The sequence below is a fragment of the Myxine glutinosa genome, chromosome 12, assembly GCF_964187855.1.
Source record: "Myxine glutinosa chromosome 12, kmMyxGlut1.1, whole genome shotgun sequence".
NCBI lineage: Eukaryota > Metazoa > Chordata > Myxini > Myxiniformes > Myxinidae > Myxine > Myxine glutinosa.
Window position 1 is genome coordinate 11,312,989 of NC_136272.1, and position 26,095 is coordinate 11,339,083.

General features: G+C 45.8%; 1 protein-coding gene across 3 annotated transcripts in view; it reads right to left on the reverse strand.

Annotated features, from left to right (window-relative positions):
• Positions 1-26,095, reverse strand: part of LOC137438221 (matrin-3) — a 112,864-nt gene that overhangs the window by 77,205 nt on the left and 9,564 nt on the right. For 2 of the 3 annotated variants that reach the window (XM_078766473.1, XM_078766472.1), the window contains exon 2: positions 13,033-13,906. In XM_078766473.1, the coding sequence (XP_078622599.1) occupies positions 13,033-13,875 (843 nt within the window). In that variant the 5' untranslated portion in view covers positions 13,876-13,906. Of the gene's footprint in view, positions 1-7,773; positions 7,837-13,032; positions 13,907-26,095 lie in introns of those variants that run through there. The other variant, XM_068133294.2, reaches the window with a different exon arrangement.

A 26,095-nucleotide genomic window follows, 5' to 3' on the forward strand; every position in this document is an offset into this window, starting at 1 on the left:
TCAAAATGCATTAAAAAATACCCTTCCTGCCAAATCACAAGTGATGAAAGCTCAAGCGCTATATATAATGCCACTTTCATGATAATGGATAACAATAACAATAAAGTATATAAATGATTAAATATTTAATTAAGCAAAGGATGTTCCAGCTGGTTCGCAGCTTGAACCCCTGTGTGCTCTATTTTTTTTTTTTTTTGCACAGCAAATAGAAAACTCCTTTTAGAAAAACGATCAGAGTCGATTTTGCAGCAGACTCAGCAGTGTTTAAAAAATTTTTTAACTGCTCAAAGTTAGAAGAAGAAGCAATGAGACCGTATCAAAGGCAGCGAAAAATCAATGACGACTCTTCATAATAATAATAGATTTATGGAGGTATCTGATTTTGGGTCATAAAATATAGCAATCTAGAGGATAAACCTAATAGTCCAGCACCAGCAGCTAAGCTAAATATAGCATAACAATTGTGCATTTTGTGAGGAAAGCACCAAATTTGGCACACCAGTAGACTATCATATTATGAAAAGATCTGGATATTGGGCCATCTCAGATTCAGAGATTTGATTTTTGCAAGATTTGCAGATTTTTCAGATTTGCAAGCTGAGATTGCAACGCCAGGGACGGCCGACTCCTTCCTGCGAGCTGCCCACGTCACCCGCACAAGAAGAGCTCATCAAATCACTGCAGCGGCACTGCACATCCTGCAACACCGTGCGTATGAACGCCACTGTATGACATATGCGGATGATGCAGAAGACCTACCTGAGTTCGAAGACTGGTGTCACCAGAGAGGAGAAGACATTCCCAACTTTCAGTACTGGGCAACTGTGCTGGAACTAGAGACGTTGGTACTGGTCTACGTGCGTTCTTTGCGGCAGGCTTCATTCACGATGTACCTTGATGCCCAGACGGAACTGGTCCCATGGTTCCATGCCTTAGACCACACACACTATGCCAGGTGGATCCCTGTTCACCTGAGGGACATGGTTGCACTCCCAATGAAGCACCCAGATGTAGCCAGAGAATTCAGGGCTGGCAACTTCACTGTACAGAAGACGAAGAAGGTGTTCTCTTCGATCCCAATCGAATCGAAATCTTGCAAAAATCAAATCTCTGAATCTGAGATGGCCCAATATCCAGATCTTTTCATAATATGATAGTCTACTAGTGTGCCAAATTTTGTGCTTTCCTCACAAAATGCACAATTGTTATGCTAAGTTGCCCCACTATAAGACATAACTTCAAGCAAAATTAGTAGGTTCAATCGCCATATAGACTCATAAAACCCCCACTAAGTATATTTGCAGTGCATAAAACCTGCCTCCATCCAAACTTAGAATATACTTCATCATACTGGAACAAAAATGGCTTTGGGGAGGGTGGGGGGAGAGCGCTAGAAAAACGAAATTGACGAGTTATTTTGTAATTTGTCACAATACGTCTTGTAATTACTCCAATTACTGCCGTTAGGATTGGGCATGTAAACAGGCCCCTTTGTCTTTCCACCAAAATCTGTATCCCTTTTCCCCCATTATGTGCTTTTTCTTTTCCCTTCACTCGCATTATTTAATTTCTTGCCTTGTGGTCAGGAGTAATGGCACTGGGAAAAGCAGAATATTGGCCTAGGACATTATGGGCATGCAGCTGAAGGTGCAGCCAATGAACCGGCGATTCCAACCAGTTGTGGGGATCTTGTGGACATTGGGAACCTCGGAAATGCTGGAGTCCAAGTGATGCGGCAATTTGAAGTGATGAGCGGGTTTTGAACTTGTTCGTCTGGGAGCACGAGCACAGACACAAGGAGCAGAGAGTGAGTTGGTTGTGAGTTTTTTGTTTGGCTTCGAAGGATTGCAAAACCACTGGATGGAATGAGTCGAAAGTTGGTGTCCCAGAGTTCAGGGGGCAAAAAGGGCAGTGGAAGACACAAACCCAGTATGCAAATTTGTATCATATAGCACTGCTCTTGTTGTCAGGGGGCATTCTTTCTCATTTTGATGGCCCAAACTGTTGGCAGTTTATTGGCAGTCATGCTGCCGAAGCAGTTTATTGGCAAGGGTTATGTTGGGTGCTTTGCCATTGTCTTCCCAACAGGGGTTATTATAAGTCATAACGAGACGGGCACTCGGTAGAGAGCATACCTCCTCCAGGCTGAACAGTTTATGTTTTGAATCCCACTGATAGGCCAGATCTGGATCCGGACCTGAACCAAAATCGAATCGGCTTGATCTTATTACCTACCCAACTCATCCACATGGTTGTCATAACTCATCCGCATGGTTGTCACAACTAATCCACAACTATTTGAGGTATCATGCGAAATAGTCAGACCTCACCATTCGCGATTGATAAAATACGACCTGCTTCTGCATTCGCGGCCCTGTGTCCCACGTATTTGCGTTTTTCACAGGCGCAAAAAAAAAATTCCTGCCCACCCACGGACATGCTTGGTTGATTATTCCTTTTCACCTATGGGTCGGGATGAATGAATGATCGTTTGAAGGCCATTTTCCCCACTAGAGCAGGGGTTAGCCTTGCGGGCCCCATGACAATCATGGTTCCCTGTTTGAGGCAATGTTTTTATGGCCGGATGCCCTTCCTGGCGCCCACCCTCAGTCGCCTCTTACGATGCGTAGGGATACGGTGTACCTATTCTAAATCGGGGTACACACCAGGATCATTCATCCCAGCAAGCTGGTACTCAATTTGCCGACCTCGGAAGGATGACAGGCTGAGTAAACCCCCCTGGTGTTAATTTAGCGATCGACCGCGATTCGAACCCAGGATCCTAGGATCCCAAGCCGGCACCCTAACCACTAAGCCAACACCAGGCTAAAAATCCAGGTCGGGATCTCGGGTTAATATTGTTAGTATTTTATGTTTAAGGAAAGAAGCCTAGTTCACAGACAATCAAAAACTCAACGCACTGGGAGGATAAGGACAGGGGGGAGAAAATTATAGATGGGATAATGACATGGAGAGTGGGAATGCTTGGTTTCTTACATAAATTATTTTTCGTAATTATTTAATTATATAGCTGTTGTTTAGTTTTAAGTCTCATGATTACTTTTGCCTGCACACGATTAATGTGCAACTCTCTCCTGTAATATGGTGTATATCTTGTGCCGATCAGCGAGGCGAGTTCATGGAACGAAAGTAAAAATGAACTTTTCTTTTGAATCTAAGATAAAGTTAAATTCCAACACAAGGTTGTGATACCAGTACGTTTAAGATTATGCAATTTAAGCTCGACATTAATCTTCGTAAGATAACAATACAGAATACCGTATCTTCCTTCGAGCTTAAAATCAGAGCAGTTAAAACGGCAACTATTTCCGGGATTAAAAGGGCAACTACTTCCGGGATTAAGACGGCAGCTATTTCCGGGATTCAAAGGGCAACTACTTCCGGGATTAAGACAGCAGCTATTTCCGGGATTAAGACGGCAGCTATTTTCGGGATTAAGATGGCAACGACTTCCAGGATCAAGACGTGCTTTGGCGACCACACAAGATTGAAGCAAAAATTTTCGATAAAGTAACATGACACTCACAGAAAAAGTGAGCAAACCTTTTGAAATTTTATTTGTGAGCATTTAATGAAAACTCATATAATGTGCATTTGTGGTCATAAGATTTTAACATTTTCCCTTTTGAAAAAACGATTACCACCAGCCACACACATCACTTCTAAAAGCATCTTCCACACATCATGCATAAAACCACTTCCCACCAGCTGTGCACATAAAAGTTCTGAAAGCATCTTACACACGTCAATCATAAAACAGCTGTACGTGCGTGCAAACCTTACTCCACCACGCCATTCGACGTTTGCCTTTTTTTTCAAAGCGTATTCACAGTTTGCTTCGACATTTGCAGCCCTGTGCTCCACGTATTCGTGGTTTTTCCACGCGATTTTTGATTTTCCCTTATGTATCACAAACTGCCAGGAACATAACCATCTTTTTCCATTGAAATAAATAATTCCCCCACATTATTCGCAGATTTAACATTCGTGACATTTTCCAAGAAAGTAACCCCCGCATTGGCGCCCCTTTACATGAACTTTTCTAGAGCATTACTTGGTTCCTGTGCTGCTTCACAAAGCTCTGGTAGAGACAGCTTGGTTACAGCCTTTACCCCATCCATCCAGCAGTCATGCAATATCTGCCTTTTCCTCTTCTCATATTTTCCTTCTTTGAAAGTCACAATCACATTGCTATCTCACTTGTACAAACTTATTTTACATCGTCTTCAACCTCTTGCCACAATTCGCCTGACATTGTCAACCAAGTCTAGCTCTGCAAAACGGTTTTTAAAATAATTTAAAAAAAGAAAAACTTCATTGCATAGTTTTCAACCTCTTGTTTTCAACCTCTCGTTTCATCTTCAATGTCATATTTGGTCGGAGTTTTATTTATTTATTTTTTACACCTTTCTCAATATGACTCGTAACTTTGCCACAAGAAGTTCACGATATGTCACATAGTCTGCACCTGGCAATGTGTTGGAAGATTGCACAGCACTTTCACATCTTCTGTTGATTAGAATGTAATCAATATGATTTCTACATTTCCCATCAGGCTAATTCCATGCGTGCAGTCTGCGCTCTGGTTATTTGAAACGTGTTTGCTATTCCGACATCTTTCTCCAAACAGAATTCTTGTATTTACTGTGTTTCTTGTTCTTGTGCTTTCCAGCAATGCCTGGTGCTCCTGCTCCAATTTTTGCATTTGTCTCCCATAATAATGAAACAACCTCCTTCAGCCAAGTGTTCTACTAGGTACTGCAACTTTCCAGAAAACTCATCTGCATTGTCTTCATTGGCTGCAGAAGTTGGGGCATAAATCTGAATGATGGTAATGTTCACTGGATGTCCTTTCAACCTCACTGATGGAAATGCCTTAATGGCATTTGTAAATGCCTTAACTAAAATAACAAGCATTCTGAGTATTGCGCTGCAATACATGTCCACTACCGGCAGTCTGTCGTCCGGAAAACTGTTGGGGAAATTACCAAAGTTCAAAGTGCCATAACTTTGTCAAATATGATCGAAACGTCGTGAAGTTCGAACTTGATCTGTAACTTATCATGAGGAAACCATGTACCAAGTTTGAAATCATTAGCATTAAGAGTTTAGAAAAAAAGTCCGGAAAACTGTTCTTTGCGTGACGGACGGACAGACAGAGGGACGGAGTGCAAACCTATAGTCCCCTCCGGTACACCGGTAGGGGACTAAAAATATACGCTCGCAAGTGAGAACATCATAGCAGTGAACAGCTAGACAGAACGAGTTGAAAATTGGTTCTGGGATTTGCAGGGTGCATGGGAAGGTTTGACAGAGTTTTTTAAAAAGCAAACAAAATCTGTCCCAGGAGCTCAGGGTGGTGAGAGCACCCCACTTTTTTCTATGCCGTATAAATGTGTATAGCACCACCGAATGGAACCTGATATTACACGTCATGTATCATAAAATTAGGGCAATTAACCCATCGTTACATGGATTCATTAATAGTTAAATAAATAAAAGTAACCCTCCCCAAATGCGCAGACTCCCCTCTCATTGGGTCATTCTAGAGATTTACTTCTCGTCTGACCTGGTCTATCACTTGGGGAAGATAAGTCACCTAAGCAAATAGTATCTGGAATCAGAATTGACCCTCCATTAGAATTAGTGTTCAGGAGCAGGACGATCCTAATATCCAAATTCCGTTCGGTTTCAATTGGTGTCAGAGGATATCCACGTCTCAAGTTCTAAATAAAGCAGTTTTCGGATTAAAATCCTTTTATCATAAGAGGTCATTTATCTTAGTTTTTTTTTAAATAACAAAACGCAATGATGGACTCTCGCGACCCAAAAGACGGCAAGTGTTTTATGTATTTTACAGCGACGTCTACAGAGGTAAAATTAGGGGGGGCTGCTATAGGGTGCAGGAGAGGCACCCATATCTCCCACCCTCGCACACCACCCTCATCTCAAACAGCCTAGTATCAACCGACAAGCCAAGCCCCAAGCAGCAGTGCTGGAGCATTGCCCCCAGAGGGTGAACTCATAGCCAGATTGGTGACTATGCTTGAGGATATTGGGACCAGTCAGAATAGAATGGTGGCCAGGCAGCAGCAACTTTCATTTGGGTTCAAGATGATCATCAGGGCTGGCGACAATGCAGCACCCAGAAGGGGGCAGGAGGGGAGAGAAAGGGAGGTCAGCGTGCACAAAATACAAAGATCCCTATGGGGAGTGATAGGTTAGGTGCCATGGTGAACAGAGTAGACCCCATTGTGAGGATGCGTAATGGCTCTTGTAGTAGAGCGGAGGACAAATAGCGAAGACCCCATGGATATAAGTGTATACCATGTGGAGACCAGGTTGAGCTCATCAACAGCAGCATGGAGCCCACACAAGACAGAGAACAACCCAAATGGGATGATAGGGTTGTGTTACTGAGCGCTGTAGTCGACGCTCGTGGTAGTTGAACGAGTACTTGGAGGTCAGGTCTGCATCTCAGGGGGATCAATTTTACAATCGTGAGAGTGGAGAGAAAGTTCATAGGGTGGGCTAGTGCAGAGGCTGAGGGCACAGAAGTAACAGGAACTTTCAGGCATGGCGGTAACAGGGACCGTGGAGGCACAGTGGTAAACGTGACCACGGGGCACGGTTGCAAGGGGACCACAGGGGCAACGGGGACCAAGGGGGCGTGGTGGCAACAGGGAATTTTATGGTGAATTTGATTTTGAGGTGTTGCAGGCTGAATTTAAAATCGATTAAATTGGGATTTTTGTCAATGATCAACACATTATACCCCATAATGTCAAAGTGTATTATTATTATTTCTTTATTTTTACAACATTTTATAAAATAATTAAAATTAAATACAGCAATATCTGATTTACATAAGCATTCAACCACTTGAGTCAATACTTCGAAGCACCTTTGGCAGAGATTACAGCTTCAAAACTTCTTGGGTTTGTCTCACCAGCAGAGTTGGGGGGGGGGGGGAGGCGTCAGGGGGGCACTGCCCCCACCTTTAATGTTTTCAGTAGATTACAATCGAGATTAAAAATATCCCATATTTAAAGGTGAGTAACAATGAATGGAAACTAACAACACTAACAAATGATAATTTTGGAAGTCAGACCAAGCTACCCATGATTAATATCAAGCCCTTGCCCCCCCCCCCCCCCCCCAAATAGAGAAGTCAAACTATGCCTATGGTTTGTTCATCAGCTTTGTACATCTGGATTTGGAGAGTTTCTCCCATTCTTCATTGCAGATTTGCTTAAGCTCTGTCAAGTTGGATGGGGGAGTGTCAATGAACAGCAATCTTCAAGTATTACCACAAACTCTCAATGGGATTAAGTCTGGGCTTTGGTTGGGCCACTCAAGGACTTTCACATTCTTGTTCTGAAGCCATTCCAGTGTTGCTTTGGCTGTATGATTGATGTCATTGCCCTGTTGGAACGTAAATCTTCACCGCAGTCTAAGGTCGTTTGCACTCTGAAGCAGGTTCTACTCAATAATTTGCCTGCATGTGCCTCCATTCATTGTTCCCTCTATCCTTACAAGTCTCAGTCCCAGCCTCTGAAATGCACCCCAATAACTTGATACTGCCACCAATATTACTTCACAGTAGGGTTGGTGTAATATGGGTGAAGATCTGCACTCAGTTTCCGCCAGACGTAGCGCTTTGCATTCAGGCCAAAGAGTTCAATTTTCGTATCATCAGACCACAGAATATTTTGCCTCATGCTCTCAGAATCTTTCACGTGCCTTTTTGCAAACTCCAGGCATGCTGTCATGTGCCTCTTTCTCAGGTGTGGCTTCCATCAGGCCACTCTCCCCAAAAAGCCTAGACTTGTGAAGTGCTGCAGAGACTGTTGTCCTTTCTGCAGGTTCTACTATCTCAACCGAAGAACTCTAGTTCTGTCACAGTGGTCATTGGGTTCTTTCTCACGTCCCTGACCTTCTTGCCCGGTTGCTCAGTTTGGTCGGACGGCGAGCTCGAGGAAGTGTCTGGGTAGTTCCATGTTCTTTCCATTTCCTAATGATGGAGCTCACTGTGCTCTTGGGAACTTTCAACATTCGAGAAATTGTTTGATACCCTTCCCCAGATCTATGCCTCCTCACAATTATATGTCGGAGTTTTATGGACAGTTCCTTGGATTGCATGGTATAGTTTCTGCTCTGACATGCACTGTCAAAGGTGGGACCTTATCTCAAGAGGTGTGTTTCTTTCTAAATCATGTCAAATCATTGAATTGGCCACAGGTGGACTTCAAGTTGTAGAGATATCTCAAGGATGATCAAAGGAAATTGGATGCACCTGAGCTCAATTTGGTGTGTAATAGCAAAGGGGTTGAATACTAATTGACTCAAGACATTTCAGCTTTTCATTGTTTTGTAAACATTTCTTTTTTTTAAAATAATAACAAAAAAGCATTGACTTTATGGGGTATTATATGTCGATAAGTGCCCAAAAAAACTCAATTGAATCCATTTTAAACGCAGGCTGTAACACAACAAAATATGAAAAAAGTTAATGAGTTTGAATACTTTCTGAAGGTACTGTACACATTTATGTGCACAAACCACAGTGGAAAACCTTTGTTTAGCAATCTCATTAAATATGAGGTTTATCAATAATTGCAATCATAACGACTGTAATTTAATATATTCCTAAATGTAATGGTCTGTGGAATTCTGAATCCTTCAAAATTTGTGCACAAAAGCAACCGTAAAAATGGAGATCGGCCACAAAATCTGCAGGTAAAGTTGAGAAATTTCCTAATTTCACCCAATGGTTCAGGGAAACTAATTTCTTTACTGCACCTGCCACCCCAGAGGATTTGTTACAGTTTATATTTTGTGTTCCATACAAATGCATTCCAAATGATCATTCCAAATGCATATAACACCATAAACAAAAATCCTGAATAGGATTTAAAATTTATTAGGAATGTAACAAGGATTGACCCTTGTTCAAAGATATTTTTATGCCATGAAAAAATCATATTTTAAGACCCAAAAATCAGGAACCTGTGGTCAGAATGAGGGGTATGCTCTTAATTGCAAAAAGGATGTACGATTTTTTTCATTTTTTTTTTTTTTTAAACACAGTTTCACGATTTTAGATATCTGAAAAACCATCCATCTGAATACGTCCATCTGAAAAATAACCATTATATCCTAGATCCTGAGTTGACATCTTAATCCAAGAAGATTGAGGGAGATATTCAGTTCCAAGATTGTGCGGCACAACTCAATACTGAATGTGTGCAAACCAATTGAAGATCCAAATACAGGAATTGTGATGATGTACAATTCCCATGTACAAGGTGCACATGTTAATTATAGCAATTTATTCTCCCCAGAGTAAATCAAATGTACTGAATTGGTCAAGCGTTGTCATGGAATCGGTTTGAGGTCATGGAATCCATAATCACTTCTGCTATTAAATCCTTCCTCTTCTCCAATAGCTTGATCTCAGTTCACCAATTTGGATTCAGACCAGGCCAATCTTCTATGGACATGCTGCTTCTACTGTCTCAATAATGGATGGAGGTCCTCAACACCAGACAGGAAATCAGAGCAATCTCCCTTGACATATCTGTGCCTTCGAAATGGTCTGGAACCCTGCTCTGCTCACCAAACTCTCCTCTTATGGCATCCATGGAAATCTCCACTCTCATGGCTCGTGGACTTCCTCTCCTGTCATAGTCAACATGTGGCTCCAAATGGAATTCTCTAATCTCCTCTTCCTGTCCAGGATGGAGTTCCTCAAGGCAGTGTTCTGGGCCCTGTGCTTTTTCTGGTCCTCATTAATGATCTCTCCGACTCTGGAAAATCCTCTCTTTTTGCTGAGGACTCCACCCTCTGCCGCTCCATCTCTCATATTGGCAGGCAGAAGCCACTTCACTCTCTGCAGACCTGGATAAAATCACCAACTGGTCAAACAAGTGGAACATGTCTTTCAATCCTGACAGGTCTCACACTCACTATGTCTTTCCGAAAAGACCTTCTGGAAAACCCTCGCATCTACTTTCTCAACAATCCTCTCCAAGAAGTTCTGTCACTCAAGCTTTTGGGTCTCACTATCAGCCATGATCTTTCCTGGGAAAACCACATTTCCAAGCTGGCTTCGAAAGTCAGTCGCCAACTGGGCAAGGCTTTGAGGATAATTGGTATCTCTCGTGATGAAGCTGATTCTGAGGTCTTTCACTCTCTCCCCGCAGGCAGGTTGGTGGTATTTCTGTCTTCTACAGACTCCTCTCTGGCCTTGCACCCCCAGCTCTCTCTGTTTTCTGTCCCCCAAATATTCCTGCAGGACACACAAGGTCTGTCAGCAAACCTTTTCCTGTGAAACTGACAAAATCAAGACTCATTATTCACCTTCATCCTTTCATTCCTTTTTCCTGCCAAAGGAACAAACTCCCACAATCGCTTCAATCCCACTCCTCCCTCCAAATCTTCAAAACAGATGTTCACTGCCATCTATCTTCCCACATCCAAAACCTTGATTTTATTTCTATCCCCGTAAATCCACCCCAAACCCACTTCCTTCAAATTCCACGTTTTCATTCCCGAAAGTCCCTGTGGTGTCCATCTTGTTAATCCCGTGTACCACGCCACAGCACTCTCTCTCTTCCACAGATCTCATTATGTCCCTGTGCCCTACTTTTGTTGTGCTTCCCTCTCTCCCCCCTATTGTCTCCCGCTTCCTTTATTATATGTTCTAAGTGTTAGCTCTTATATGAGCCTCGACAAAGTCCACAAAAATCCTCTCAAAATAAAAAGAAAAAATATTAGATGAGAAACAAAGAACGAACCATTGCCTGGATGTCAATGAACCACAATGAACGATGAACCAAAGCAAGCAGGAAGGGATGTCTGGATGTCAGAATAGTATTCGCCAAAAGCAGCGAAGCGTGCAACTACCAAGGTCCCAAGCATTCAGCCAATTAGGCACAAGGAGCACCTAGAGAAGAGTGCAAGGCAAACCTCGGGCTCAAACTCTCTGGAATATTTTTTCACTTTGACCATCCTCTTCCAATTTTAAGGTTCTTCAACATGACGATCTTTCACAGCAGCCTCCATGCTCTCTGTGTGCATGTATGTCGACAGAGCTTGCAGGCTGTTGTGCAAGCTTGTATGGCAGAAGAGTTTTAGTAACACAGCAGCCAGGAGGAAATTCGACATCAGTGAGGTCAACGTTCACCACTGGAGGAGCGACAATGCGGATATACCAATGATCTGTGACTGGATACTGGTGGTAGGTGCCGAAAGAGAACTCCCGAGACATTCCTCAAGTGGGGTATCTCCAATGCATTTGACGGCACAGAAGATGCCACCCTCTGAGAGGAATGGCCATCAAGCAGCAACTCCGAGGACTATCTACTGTATGCCGACTGACAAACTCAGAGCTAAAGACTGACAAGGAGTTCGTTAATGTTTGATTTGAGAGCAAACCCTTATTTTGCTTGAAAAAAAACAACCCTCCACACGATTTAAACAATGTATGAAAAAACTAGAGCTTCCAGGGAAGCAGAACCCAACTGAACTGACTGGACAACTTTAATGCCGGCCTATGGTGGCCATTTTGTGACAGATCGGGTTGACATGCGATAGCAACCTACCTTGTGTGGTAAGAGTCTCACACACGAAGTTTGATCAAAATCCATAAATATTTGTGGATGTTAAAGTCTTAACGTCGTTTCGGAGCTGAAAACAATATGGCGGCCTATGGCGACCATTTTGTGACGGATCGGGTTGGAATGCAATAGCAACTTACCTTGTGTGGTAAGGGTTAAACATTCTAAGTTTGATCAAAATCTGTTAATATTTGTGGACGCTGGAGTGTTAACGTCGTTTTCATGACCAAAAACAAAATGGTCGCCCAAGTCTGCCATTTTTCAACGGATCGGGCTGAAATGCAATACAAACCTGGTCCTTGGGGTAAGGATGCTGCATGTCAAGTTTGATCAGAATCGGTTGATATTTGTGGACGCTGGAGTGTTAACGTCGAAATGTTAACTGACGACAGACGACCGACGACGACGACGGGTTCAGTGTGTGATGAACTCAACTGGACGGTAGTCCAGTTTAGTTAAAAAGAACAAAATAAACACCAAACACGCTTATTTAAGTCTTCCACTTCTCTCTCCCATCATCGGGTTTAGAGTTTTGGATGAACACGTTTGATTGCGCATGGTTTCTTACACCTCCGTTTCAACACAGTAGAAATATGTATATTAAGCAATAACTTATCTTTTTTGCTTTTAGTTGAGATTTTTGATATATTGGGCATCTGAACTAGAATTACTGCAACCTATGTGCAGTATATATTAGTTATGTAAAGGATTACTTTTTTTTTCTTTTTTTTTTAGTGGGGGGGGGGGGGGGGGGAATTAATACACAGCTACATGGGGATTGTACATTGATACTCTTGTACATGGGGATTTAGGGTACCATCGGTTTGCCAACTTGCATCCGCAAATACACTTTATTTAAAAAATAAAACCTTCAAAGCAGCATGGCACTAGACTCAATGATCACGGAAGACAGACAAATGTAAGCTAAACATAGAATTTCTTCAAAAATGCTCTTGCTCATGACAAAAGTTGCCAGGCTATGAACATTTCTCAAGAAGGAATTGTTGTCAAAGCATAAATGACCATGTTGTCAATGTTGCTAATATTCATGAGCAAACCTGAACCAGGAATAGAAAAACTGATTTTTGGTGAAATCCATGAAGTGAGAGCTGCAACAAAACAACTTCCTGAAATTGCATTCAAACTTAAAATCTCCAAAAACAAAAAAAGCAGGTGGAAAGACAATTCTTACAATTTCGGCAATAAAGTTCGCTGAGCCGTGTTAAACCACGGTAAACAAATACTAAGTTTCTCATTGGAAAGATATACCATCCAATCATAAAGGAGATGCTGCAAGGTGAAAAAATTGGTCTTCTGTACCCCCTGTAAATCAAAACAAATGCAATAAATGCAAACAGAAGCATCAAGCCCATCCATCGTGCCACCATACCTTAACTCCAGGCATGCGCACGCTGCACACGTTGCAAAAAGGCAGCTGTTCGTCACTTGGCTTGCCAAGGAAGCTCTGGATCTGCTCAGGAGTTGGGCCCTCCGGCGGTTTAGAAAGAGGTGCCTTCTTTGGCACACTTGGTGTGCTAGAAGATGGCGTCGAGGGTTGTTGTGGAGACTTGCGAGGTGCAACCTGTGGCTGTTGCACTGGACGTGATGGTGCCTGGCGTGGTGGTATTGGGCGAGGAGGCTCTTGTCGTGGTGCCTGCCTTTGAGAGGCTGGACGAGACAGCGGCTGTCGATATTCAAATTCTCTGCGGGACGATCGCATATCCAAATCTCTCATGGGCCGACTGGGCAAAGAAATATCTCGACGTCGTGCAGACGAGAGATTGCGGCTGGGTGGCGAAGGTCCACGACTGCGCCCATGGCCATAATCAACAACAGAACTAGGCAAAGAACTTCGATTACCAGGAACAGCCTGCTTACGTGTGTAGATCTCTGAAAGTAACCTGGGCATGTTTTCTGGTGTCAGATCTTCTGAGGGGTAACGGCTAAGCAGCGACAGGTCTTCTGAGGACAACCCAAAGGTGTCCAAGAGACGGGCTGCATGGGAATCGTCTACGGGACCTCTGTTGCCTGTCTGCCCGTAGTATCCAGATCTGTCACCCAACCCTGTCCGCCCACTTGATTGGAATGATGAGGAATAGTTGCTGCGAAAATCCTCATTATTATGACCGCGAGAGAAAGGCTGACGAGTCACAATGCGGCCTGATCCAAAACCAGAGCCAGAGCCAGGGCCAGAGCCACTTCCTGCACCATAATTGTACATACGATGCGCCATGCTGTCTGCTGGTCCTTTGTAGTTCTGCCAACTACAAGAAAGAAGAATACAAAACATCCATTGTCAAATAAAAGTGCTGATTGTGCCTTTGCAACACACAACACTGACAATGGATTGATGACTGGTCTCGTGTCAATGCAGCGAGAGTTGCAATTCATCCCAAATAGGAATGTACCAAGTCAGCACTTTTGCTGGTTCTGCGAGAACATAATCAGATGTACTGGGGATAGCGGATAAAAGAAAGCAAAGGACAACATCGAAGATGACACAAAGATCAATTCCTAGTACCTCACCATCTCATACCAACTGTGATCTACCACAGTAGTATGAGGAGCATGGTACCTGCTTCCCAAGATAAAACTTGTAAGCTTAAAGATCTGCTAGAAAGGTCATGAAATTAATGCAATCCTGGGTCAGGCTGAGGGTCATGGTCAGAAAAGCCCTTTGTCAGACATCCTCTTTGTGAACTCGAAAAGCGCAATCGTAAATGTCTTCGGCAAAGCAGACGCAGAACTTCAACTATACAATCAAAAATCTGTCGACTTCTCAGCTGCCTTCCAATCATTGTAATGCAATGTTTTGTAAGATTTTGAAAAAAAAAATTTTTTGATTGAATCAGCAAATCTACAGTATATATTGTTACGTGTATGGCAATAGGCAATGGAATACCTTAGTCCAGATAGGATTGTATAGAGTAGTGTGCTCCAAATGTCACGAAGAAGAAACCTTCCTGTATTTAAGTTAGGACCGGATGTCCGTGTAAGCATTATGTCTCCATGCGAAGGGGTGGAGCTTTGCTTTTTAGTTAGGGTATAAGGGTAGATTTCCTGTATGTAAATGCCTCTGTAGTTTTCCATTTCTTCTTATAACACTTATACCACCAGCCATGCAATCAACGCCTAAGTTAAATAACGCAATCACAGACTGGATTAGGGGTAGGTGTTGTACTCCCACTGACACCACCCAGCTCAAATATTCCAGATGGGCGCCAAGAGTGACCGTGAGGCCATGGCCCGAAGACCAATTGGGTAAAGAATGGAGGAGCGATGCAATGGTGCGGCACGATTGGTGAGAGTGTGACGTCATCGTCGAAGATTCCAGCAGCAGGACCAAAACGGCAAAGCGCCACCTCTCTATCTGTTTCTCTCTGTTTCTCTCTGTGGCAGGCGGTTCCAGTTGCATAGTCAATCTTGTGCTGGGCAGTCGCATTTTTGCTTTCCCTGTTACAGGCATTGGTAAAGGCGGACGCATCTCTCTCCCTCTCTGGGTGTTGGCTCGTGACGGCTGAGCCTGGGAGGTTCGGGACGGTCGGAGCTCGGTGCAGCCGAGCGAGAAGGACCGAGGGAGGAGCTCTGGCCTGCTCGCTTCGCGTCGGCGGCTGGCGGTGAACGTGACTTTGTGCCACCGCACGTTTTCCCACGCAGGGACGCGAGACCTGTGACGGCCCCGGAGGGTCAATAATTCCAGGCGAAGTATGAGCCAACACACCACACTACATTTTACTTTCGTTTATTTTATCATCCCCTTGTGTTGTATACGAGTCCGTATGTGTGGAGGGTCCCTCAATATAGGAAATTATATTTTACCATACATTCATTCCTTTGTTATCCTGGCATTTATTTTTATTAAGCCATTATTTGTTGCATTTTAATTGTTGTATGGTTGATTGGCCTGTCTTGTACGTTTATTTGTTGTGGGGATCGGATAACCCCCGTGCCATGTCCGTCCGTGCAGGTAAGGACCTCACTGCCCTCCACTACCACCTGTGTGTGCACAAGGTACCGCCATAGTTGGGTATACGCCTCGGAGTTAAAGCGCGTTTGGTCTGTCGCCCTGAGGTCTTCACTACAGGGTGGGCATGACAACTGGTGTCAGGCGTGGCATACGAACTTTCTGACACCAGACAACTGGTGTCAGGTAGTGCGATTCGAACCCGGCGGACACTCGGTGTCAGCGAGTTCGACACCCGCTGAGGGCAAATTGCGCTCAGCTTTTGGAATATAAATTTTTAACAGTCGTCCTCTCGTCGAGGGGGAAGGGGGTGGGGGTGATCGTAGATACAAAGGAAGAAATAAAGAATGAATTACGAGCACAGGTTAAAGATGGCCCGAGTGAACAAATTAATGCTCAATATGAGCGTGGGGAACAATTTGAAGACAAAATTGATGGAACGGAGGGCAAAATGAATGCCCAAAGTGAACGATTGGAAAACGAAATTGAGGGAATGCATGAACAATTAGTGGGAAAATTTGGGGAAAGAACACAAGAACTGGGGGAACGAAATGAGAAAGTAGCAGGGGAAGAGATGGAATTGAAAATTGAAGAGGGTAAAACCCAGACTGATAAAGTTGGGGCGCAGGAGAGGGAATGTTCGAAGTAAATAAAGGATGTTTAATTGAAAAGGACCTGGAAGGCTGTCCAACCTGTATGGATGCCAGAATGCACCAGCAGGAGGAGGAATAGGAATTTGTGCATCACCAGGGCAGTGGTTCGGAACAAGAGGTAGAAATATTGGAGGCCCGTGAAACAGAACAAGAGCGGGCATTTATAGATAAAGACATGTTGGGGGCCTGCAATTGACTGGGGATGATGAGAATGATTTGACACAGGAGCGGCCGAGACCTTTGGACAATACCATCGAGGGAGATTAAAGTGACTGAGGGAAACCTCACCACGAACAACAATTGGGCAACAGATTCCAAAATTAGATACCGTTACGGATTTGTCACTTCCGTTGTGGTGGTTTTCATCCACTTGAAACATTTTTGGTTCCATGTACTATTATTGTTTTCAAAAGGTTTATTGTGTATGAACTGTTTTCAAAAGGTGAAAAAGTTAGTGTTAAAAAGAAACAGGAAACCGGATCGGGAACCAGACGACGACGAAGAGGAAGAAGAGAAAAAGAAGGCGGAGCGAGTGGAGTCGGACAAGAAGCATAGTTACTTTGCGGTCCGGAGCGAACGTTGGCAAGCAAGAGTCGCGAGTGAACTTTGGGTTTCCCAGGAAAGGGATTCCTGCGACAGAGTTGTTATCCCTGTGACAGATCAACCTGCGTGTCAGGTTTTGCGGTGGATTCTGAAGAGAATCATCGTCATCATTGTCGTGCCGTTACGCCACGAGACCGGGCCGTCAGCCATTTTGACTCGTGCGCTTTGCGCATCGCTCAAGGTTTTTCACTTCGCTTCAACCATTTTCACCACATTCAGACGTTAATCTGGTGTGTGTGTGTAACATGGCTTTTGAGCGGGAAATCTGCGGTTCGCCGACTGAGCCGCGGAACGTCCATACCCGAGGGTGTGATTTCCCAGTCGCCTGGAGGGCGCCTTGTTATTTCCCAGTCGCCTGGAGGGCGCCTTTGCACAGCTTTGGCAGCAGGACTGTAACTGCCAACCCAACGGGATTCTGGTCTCGATTAGACATTGATCTGTCGATCGCTGGAGCGGATCGACTTTGGCTTGAAGCCGGGGATTAGAGACATTGGGGATGTTCTTGTTTCACTCACTTGGAGCACAGTGAGTTATATATTACAAAACTGATGGTACCATCATATATTGATTGTACTTTTGATTCATATTATTGTTGTACTGTTATTCTTGTGCGATTTTAATACAATATTTGTTTGTTGGTAACAATTGGTGTGGCTTCACCATTGATCTTTGACATACAGAATAACACATTTTTCTGCCGTGACTCCTCTCGGCGCTCGGAGGTACACCGTGACCAGGGGGTCGGGGAGGAGCACGTAACAATACCCAGCTGGGGGGGTGGGGGTGAGGGGGTGTTTTGGCCCCGAGCTGGATTCGGACATGGAGGAGTCGAGAAATCGAGCCTTGAAAAAAGCGATCCCCATAGTGAATTTGGAACAGCTGCAGGGAGGGGCAGAAAAACCCGCAGAAGGGTTATAACCTGCAGCTACGGATGGGCACAGGAGGCCAATTCTTTTTTAATGAAGTTTAAATTTAAATGGGAGTTTGATTTGGAGCAGCCGTGGAGGGAATTGGTCCCCAAGCTGCGAAATTTGGACCAGGAGGGCATTGGGGCTGGCCTCGTGGAAAATTTGGCCCTTTCAAAATTGGTTTATGCCAGCCAGCTGAGGGGCTGCGTTGGCGCGTTTTGGACATGGTGTCCAACCATGGGTGCTGTGGTACGACCCGGGCCCCACGGGGAGTCTGTTGGAGTGTGGCGTCCCTGGTCCATTGGGGCGCCGCCCAAGAGAGTGTCTCGGGCCGACGGGGTCGCCGGACCCTGGTGGGGGTTAAGACCTCTGGGATCTGAGGTGATTACTCTTGGGCTCCTGGCATGGTGCATCATGAGGACCACTAGGGGGTAGGTGTTGTAGGACGCGCTTTGGTGGGGGCACCACGGACGGCCACTATGTGCCCAATGTGGTGACCGCCCGGGCATGCAGCCTGGCAGCCTCTCGCTGAGAATCTGGGACAGTCAGTATGTGGTGATCTGCCATGCTGTGCTTGTCTATGGATGCAGGTCGAACTGCATGGACATGGATGATATAGCCCACCGGACAACCATTGGAGCATCTGTGGAACATGATGGTAAGAGCATGGTCTTCCACACATGTTCCACTGTGATTTGTGGACTCTCGGCTTGGAATAGAGCGATGGGATAAATCGGGCAATTGGAACGAGCTGTGCATACGGGGCCATGCTCGGCTGGCAAGTGTATGGAGAAGTGCCCTTCTACGGTGAAGATAGTGAAATGTGGAACAATTGGCATGGGTAATTTGAGGGTTAGATGCAAAATCGAGGGAATTTTGTGAGGCCAAGGTGTACACTGGGGACAGTGACACCATTATTGATTCAGGTGTGTTAGACCAAAGTGTTGGTGGCTGGGATGAAAATTGTTAGACCAGCAGGACACAGCCTTCAACTGGCTGTGCGGGCGAAAGCTCCAATATTGGAATGCGGGGTTGTAGGGATGGAGTTGGGCAGTCTGGAGGCCAAGGTGTGCGGACCGTGTCTTCTGGGATGAGTCTCCTGGTGGAACACGGCTGTCAACTAGACCTTGGGCATGGTCGTATGTGGGTGGGCCCTGGGGGCTGCATTTGGGCGGATTGGGGGATGCAAGAGGTTCAGGGATGTGATGTGGATGCCACGTATTGCAACCCCAGGTCCGAGGCCTTAGGAATGGTGGAGTTGACAGCAGGTGCTCACCACATTGGCCAGCTTGGGCTAGTGGAGCCGTGGTCCTCACAGGGAGGCCGAAGGATGGATGTGGGTCGCGTGGGAGCTCGTGGGCCATGTTAGCGTTTCGGCTGCTCAGCTTACCCGATAGCCCATGCATGGTAGAGGGGCGGTGCTGTCGTAGCCAAGGGTAGTAGTGTAGTAAAGATCACCGGACGAGGCGGATCCACAAGCTTGCCAGTACAGTCGGATAAAAAGAAATTTGGTGGAAATTGATTGGCCCCATTGGACAAATTTAGAATTTGGCAGGGTGGATGGCACTCTTTGACCCGACAAACCTGTGACTGCCTGCACACAAGGTAAAGTGAGGCCTTGATGTTTACTGTCCCAGGGTGCGGTACTTGCTCAGAAATTGGGACATGAGTAATTTGGAATGGGGGTGGGTGAGAGTGACAACATGGACGGCAAGGGGATCAGAATGTGTGCCACAAATTGTCTTGTGGGTGGCGTTTGTTTATGTGTGAAGGGTTTGTGTTTTTGTGTGGTCATGAGAATGGAAATCGAGATGTGATTGAAGTGTGAATTGGGATTTCAAAGGTACGCAGGGCCATGGCAGTGTCGAAACACGAATACCATCTTTTGCACTGCGGTGTTTGAGAATTGAATGGCAGCGGGTGAGGGAGTGTCATTTTGGATTCTGTGGGTGGGGAAGGTGCGTGTGTCCGCAGGTACGGATCAAGCTCTGGAGGAGTGGTGAGTGAGGCCCCCCCTGAGGTAATTTGTCCCTGGCATCCGCTGGTGTCTGGAAATTGGAAACCCGTCGGAGGGGGGGTCTGGTTGGGCACCCTGGGGGAATGGAGACCCCCAGCGACCCGGAGGCTATGGGAGCCTGGTGCGGAGACGTTCCCCCGTGGGACGGCGGCTAAGGAGTAGTTTGGTTGTTACGGGGCCGACAATTAAAGGGGGGGGGGGGTGGTGGTGAAGAAGTCACAAGTCCGGCACTTGCTTTTGGGACTGCGGGGCATCCTAGCCTGAAGCGCCCCCATCATCTTGCTTGTACAGTACCTCCCCACTGCCTAGTTGAGGATCACACATGAGTGTAATGACATTTAAGCCATGGTCTTGCAGGTGGGTTGGAATGAGTGTTCTTGATTATTGAAATGTGAGTGATTGATTATTGGGATTTGTGTGAGTAAATGGGGAAGGATCCACCGAGCCATGTCACTCACCTGTATCAATCACCAGGGCAGGGCCCGCGGAAATTTGGGGAAATTGGGATGGCTCCGCAATTAACGTTGGGCATTGTGGCATCCACCGGGGGACGTTGGTCTTTAGCGGGACCCAGGGTTTGTACAAATGTTTATGAATTTTATCAAGTTTTGTGGTTAAGGTAGATTTTGCGTGTTGACCATTTTTCTACCCGCCCCAAGAATTGACAGAGGAATCGACGGTGTAAATATGTGAATTGTTGTCAAGGTTTGTAGAACGTTAAGGGGAGCAGGTAAGTTAGCTATGGCTCACTTACCACAGCCCCTCCTAATTTATTCCATAGCCTAATTGAGTAAGTCGGTAAGTGTTAAGGCTGGAACGGTAACGCCTGCAGTGAACCTAGGATTGTATAGAGTAGTGTGCTCCGAATAGCCTGGTGTTGGCTTAGCGGTTAGGGTGCCGGCTTGGGATCCTAGGATCCTGGGTTCGAATCCCGGTCGATCGCTGAATTAACGCCAGGGGGGTTGACTCAGCCTGTCATCCTTCCGAGGTCGGCAAATTTGAGTACCAGCTTGCTGGGATGAATGATCCCTGTGTGTACCCCGGTTTAGAATCCCTGCGCATCGTAAGAGCATGACCAAGGGTTGGCGTCAGGAAGGGCATCCGGCCATAAAAAACATTGCCTCAAACAGGGAACCATGATTGTCATGGGGCCCGCAAGGCTAACCCCCGCTCTAGCGGGGAAAATGGCCTTAAAACGATCATTCATTCATTCATATTCAGTGTGCTCCGAATGTCGCGAAGACGAAACCTTCCTGTATTTAAGTTAGGACCGGATGTCCGTGCAAGCGTTATAAGTCTTCATGCGAGGTCTGGGGCTATTCTAATTATTTAGGGTATAAGGTAAGATTTCCTGTGTGTAAATGCCTCTGTAGTTTTCCCTTTGTTCTTATAACACTTACATCACCAGCCATGCGATCAGCGCCTAAGTTAAATAACGCGATCGCCGACTGGATCCGGACACTACCAAACACCACCCAGCTCAAATCTTCTCGATGGGCGCCAAGAGTGACCGTGAGGCCACGCCCCGAAGACCGATTGGCTGAAGAACGGAGGAGAGATGCAATTGCACGGCACAATTGGTGAGAGTGTGACGTCATCGTCGAAGATTCCAGCACCAGGAACAAAAAGGCGAAGCACTGCCATTTTCTCTCTCTCGGTTCCAGCGTTCGTAGCAGGCGGTTCCACTTGCATTCTCTTTTGTGCTGGGCAGTCGCATTTTCGCTCTCCCTGTTCCGGGCATTGGTAAAGGCGGACGCATCTTTCTTTCTCTCTCTGGGTGTTGGCTCGTGACGGCTGCGCTTCGTGTCGTGTGCCTGGGAAGTTTGCGACGGTCGGAGCTCGGTGCAGCCGAGCGAGAAGGACCAAGGGAGGAACTCTGGCCTGTTCGCTTTGCATGAACGCTACTTCAGCCAATGCGTGTTTTCCCGCGCAGGGACGCGAGACCTGTGATGGCCCCGGACGCCGGCGCAGAGTATCAGCCAATGCACCACACTCCACTACATTTTACTTTCATTCATTTTATCATCCCCTTGTGTGGTATACGAGTCCGTTGGAGGGTCCCTCAATATAGGAAATTAGATTTTACTGTACATTTATTTCTTTGTTATCCTGGCACTTATTTTTGTTAAACCATTATTTGTTGCATTTTTATTGTTGTATGGTTGATTGGCCTGTCTTGTACGTTTATTTGTTGTGGGGATCGTATAACCCCCGTGCCGCATCCGTCCGTCCGTCCGAATGTACAGGTAAGCACCTCGCTGCCCTCCACAAGGTACCACCATAGTCGGGTATACGCCTCGGAGTTCAAGCTCATTTGGTCATCTGTCACCCTGAGGTCTTCACTACAAGGTGGACACGACAAAATATATATATTACCTATACATATAGACTATAGAGCTCACAATATGTTCTGAGGGGCCATCTTTATCTTCTTTTTACCTCTATTATCCCACTTCCCTTTGTAGTACGCATAGCATACTGACCATCTAAATACACCACCCCTCATAATTCCAGTACACAATGTGGGCTTGACTCAACTAATAGTCATCTAACGTCAAAAAAAGTTAATGCATTGTAAAGATTCTTCGTAGACGAGTCCAGCATGAAAGATGCATCTCACATCCTTCCTATACGCACAGAGGTGTTAAAGACAAAAAATATATAAGCAGTCTTTTGTAGTCTTTGGAATTGGTCCTATAAATAAAATAACAGATAAAGATCCTGCCCCTACCTAGCAATCAAAGTCCCATTGATCTTAAAAATGAATGCAAAATAAATTATGGTGGCTACACTTTTTTCCCCTTTTTTTTTATGGAAGAGTTGGCACACTGAACAGATCAGAACGTAATAGACAAAAACAGGACGCAATACACGTGTGCATGGAGAAGTAAACTCCTAGGAGGAAAAACTGGACCATTAGGACTGATGGATATGGGTGGGGTTAACGAGGGTAGAAAAAATTATGGTTTTGGATTGGGGACAATCTGAGGTGATGGTGAACATGTCTTAAAGACCTGGGGGAAGGGGAGGTACAGGGGGTGCGGGGGGGGAGGAGGGGGAGAATAAGATTGAAGAGGATGCGGAAGTTGATTCCACAGGGGGGGGGGGGGGGGAGGAGCAAATCAGTGGAGGTGAGCAGTGATCCTGGGTTTAGGTGGTTTTACCAGAAGAGGGTCGATGGTGGACCATGTGAGCCCTGCAGAAAACTGGGAAAAGGAGGGGGGTGGAGAGGGAGGACAAAGCACAACGTGCGGAGGTTGCAAGATCAGAAAGTAGGCGGGAGAGTCAGAGAGACCTTCGACCTGTCTGCGATGTCGAAGTAATAACCCTTACACTCAGCTTCAGCACGGGAGATTCCAATGATCTTGAAGGCAATGGCTTCCACAGCGTCAAGCTGAGCAATATGTGAGGCAGCAGAGCCAGCCTAGAGGGGTACTCTATCAAGCTGCAAGATGAAAGCCTTGTCGGTGGATAAGAGTTCAGGTCTGCCAAGGAAGGACTTTGTACGATGGAGGATGCCAAGTCAGGCAGCTGGCTTTGGAGACCACCGTTGAAAAGATAATCACTGATATTGAGACCCAGGAGCTGGAATGACTGAACCTCCTCAAGAGGACTGTTAAGGAAGTAGGGTTTGCCGGATGGTCTTTTTTGAGAGAGATAACGAGTGTGAGATTTGTCACGATTGAAAGAAGTATTCCAAATGTTTGACTAGCTTGTGATTTTGTTAAGGTCTGAAGAGAGAGGAGAGGCTGCGGCCTGCCTGTCTGAAGGATGAGGGATGTCAAGGCACAGGGTGAAGTAATCACCAAATAGATGAAGGGGATTTTCCGGGGTCAGAGAGATCATTGATCAAGATCAGGAAGATTAATGGGCCCAGAACACTGCCTTGGGGCACTCTAGCCTTGACACGGAGAGAAGAAAGGATTCCGGAGAGAAGAAAGGATTCCGTTGAAAGGCACACCTTGGCTACGAGAGTGGAGGAAGTCAGTAAGCCATGTGTGGAGTTGGCCTTGGATGCCATAGGCAGACAGTGTGGAATGTAAGGCAGGATGCCAGACTGTATCAAAAGCTCAAGATATGTCAAGAGAGAAGGCAATGATCTCATGTCTGACATTGAAGGCTTCCATTCATTGTTGGGCGAGTTGAAGCAACATGTCCATTGTCCAAGGTGGGATGACGACGTAATATGAACTCAAACCAAATTGGTCATCTGAGGTGAGGTTGTTGTTGTTGTTGTTGGTTTTTTTGTTTTTGTTTTTTTGGTATACATAATCGAGGTTCATGAAAGAGATAACATTTATCACACAAACAAATCAAAGAGACAAACAAACAAAGTATATAAAAAGGGGAGCGGTAGACAAGATGGGGAGAGAAGGCAAAGCACATAAACACAACATTTGAGAGCAGGGACATCGGGAATGTATGGGAGGGAGAGGGCATGGGGGGAGGCGGCATGGGAAGGGGGGGGGGGGTGGGAGAGGTATAAAGACAAGGACACCAAAGACTTCCAGGAAAGAAGTTGGTATTTCAAAAAAGTGGATTTGGGGTGAAATTAGCGGGGGTAGAAAAGATCAAGGTTTTGGATTAGGGAAGATAAGAGATGGTGGTGAACAGCTGTTTTAAAGACCTGGAGGGAGGAGTGGGATTGAAGAGAGTACGGGAGTTTGTTCCAGAGGTGGGAGAAAAGAGGAATGAAGGCGTGAAGGTGAGCAGAGAGTCTTGATTTTGGCAGTTTAACCATAAGAGGGTTGCAGGCAGATCTTGTGCGACCTGTAGGAATATTTGGGGGACAGAGCCCAGAGAGAGCTGGAGGAGCAAGGCCGGAGAGGAGTCGGTAGAAGACAGAAAGACCACCAACCTGCCTGCGGTGAGTAAGTGAAAGGCCCTCGGAGGTAGCTTCATCACGGGAGATTCCAACGATTCTGAACGCTTTGGTTTCAACAGCGTGAAGACGAGCTAGGTGCGAGGCAGGAGCACCAGCCCATAGGGGAGAACAGTATTCCATAGAGCTGCGGATGAAAGCCTTGTATGTGGTGAGGAGCTCAGGTGTGCCAAGGAAGGACTTCGCACGACGGAGGATGCCCAGTCGGCGACTGGCTTTGGAGGCCAGATTTGAAATGTGGTTTTCCCAGGAAAGATCATGGCAGAAAGTGAGACCCAAAAGCTTGAGTGACAGAACTTCTTGGAGAGGATTATTCAGAAAGTGGATGGGAGGGTTGTCCAGTCGGTCTTTTCGGAGAGACATAGTAAGAGTGTGAGATTTGTCAGGATTGAAAGACATGTTCCACTTGTTTGACAGTCTGTGATTTTGTCCAGGTCTGCAGAGAGTGAGGAGGCTGCAGACTGCCGATCTGAGGGATGAGGAATGGAGCGGCAGAGAGTGGAGACATCAGCAAAGAGGAAAGAGAGGATTTTCAAGAGAGTCAGAGAGATCATTGATGAAGACCAGAAAAAAAGCACAGGGCCCAGAACACTGCCTTGGGGAACTCCAGCCTGAACAGGAAGAGGAGATGAGAGAAACCCATTCAGGGCCACACGTTGACTACGACTAGAGAGAAAGTCCGCCAGCCATGCGTGGAGATTTCCATGTATACCAAAGGAGGAGAGTTTGGTGAGCAGAGCGGGGTGCCAGACCGTATCGAAGGCACGTGATATGTCAAGGGAGACAGCTCTAATTTCCTGTTTGGAATTGAGGACCTCCATCCATTGTTGAGACAGCAGAAGCAGCATGTCCAGAGTAGAGTGACCTGGTCTGAAACCAAACTGATGATCAGAGATCAAGCCATTGGAGAAGAGGAAAGATTTCATATCCGAAGCAATGATGGATTCCATGACTTTGCTGATAATTGAGAGAAGGCTGATTGGTCTGTAGTTGCTAGGATCTGTTTTTGCACCTTTTTTGTGTAAAGCGGTGATGTTGGCTGATTTCCAAGCAGATGGCAGATGACCTTGAGCAAAAGAGAGGGTGAAGAGAACAGAGAGAGGGATTGAAAGACCGGAAGGACAGGATTTTAGGACCCGTGGGCTGATGCCGTCAGGTCCAGTTGCAGAATCAGAGTCGAGGGTTGACAGAAACGTTTCCACCTTGTCAGGAGGAAAGGACACTGAGTCCAGGAGCAGCTGGGTACGACTGGGTACGGGTGGGTACAGAGAGAGATGGGTTTGGGACACAAGATTTAGAGGCAAACACAGAGTTAAGGCATTCACCTTTTTCACGTGCGGAGTCAGCTGTGTAGCCGTTTGATGTAAGGGAGGGGATGGAGGGGGAACAAACACCAGAACAGATTTGACCAGATGCCACCAGGATT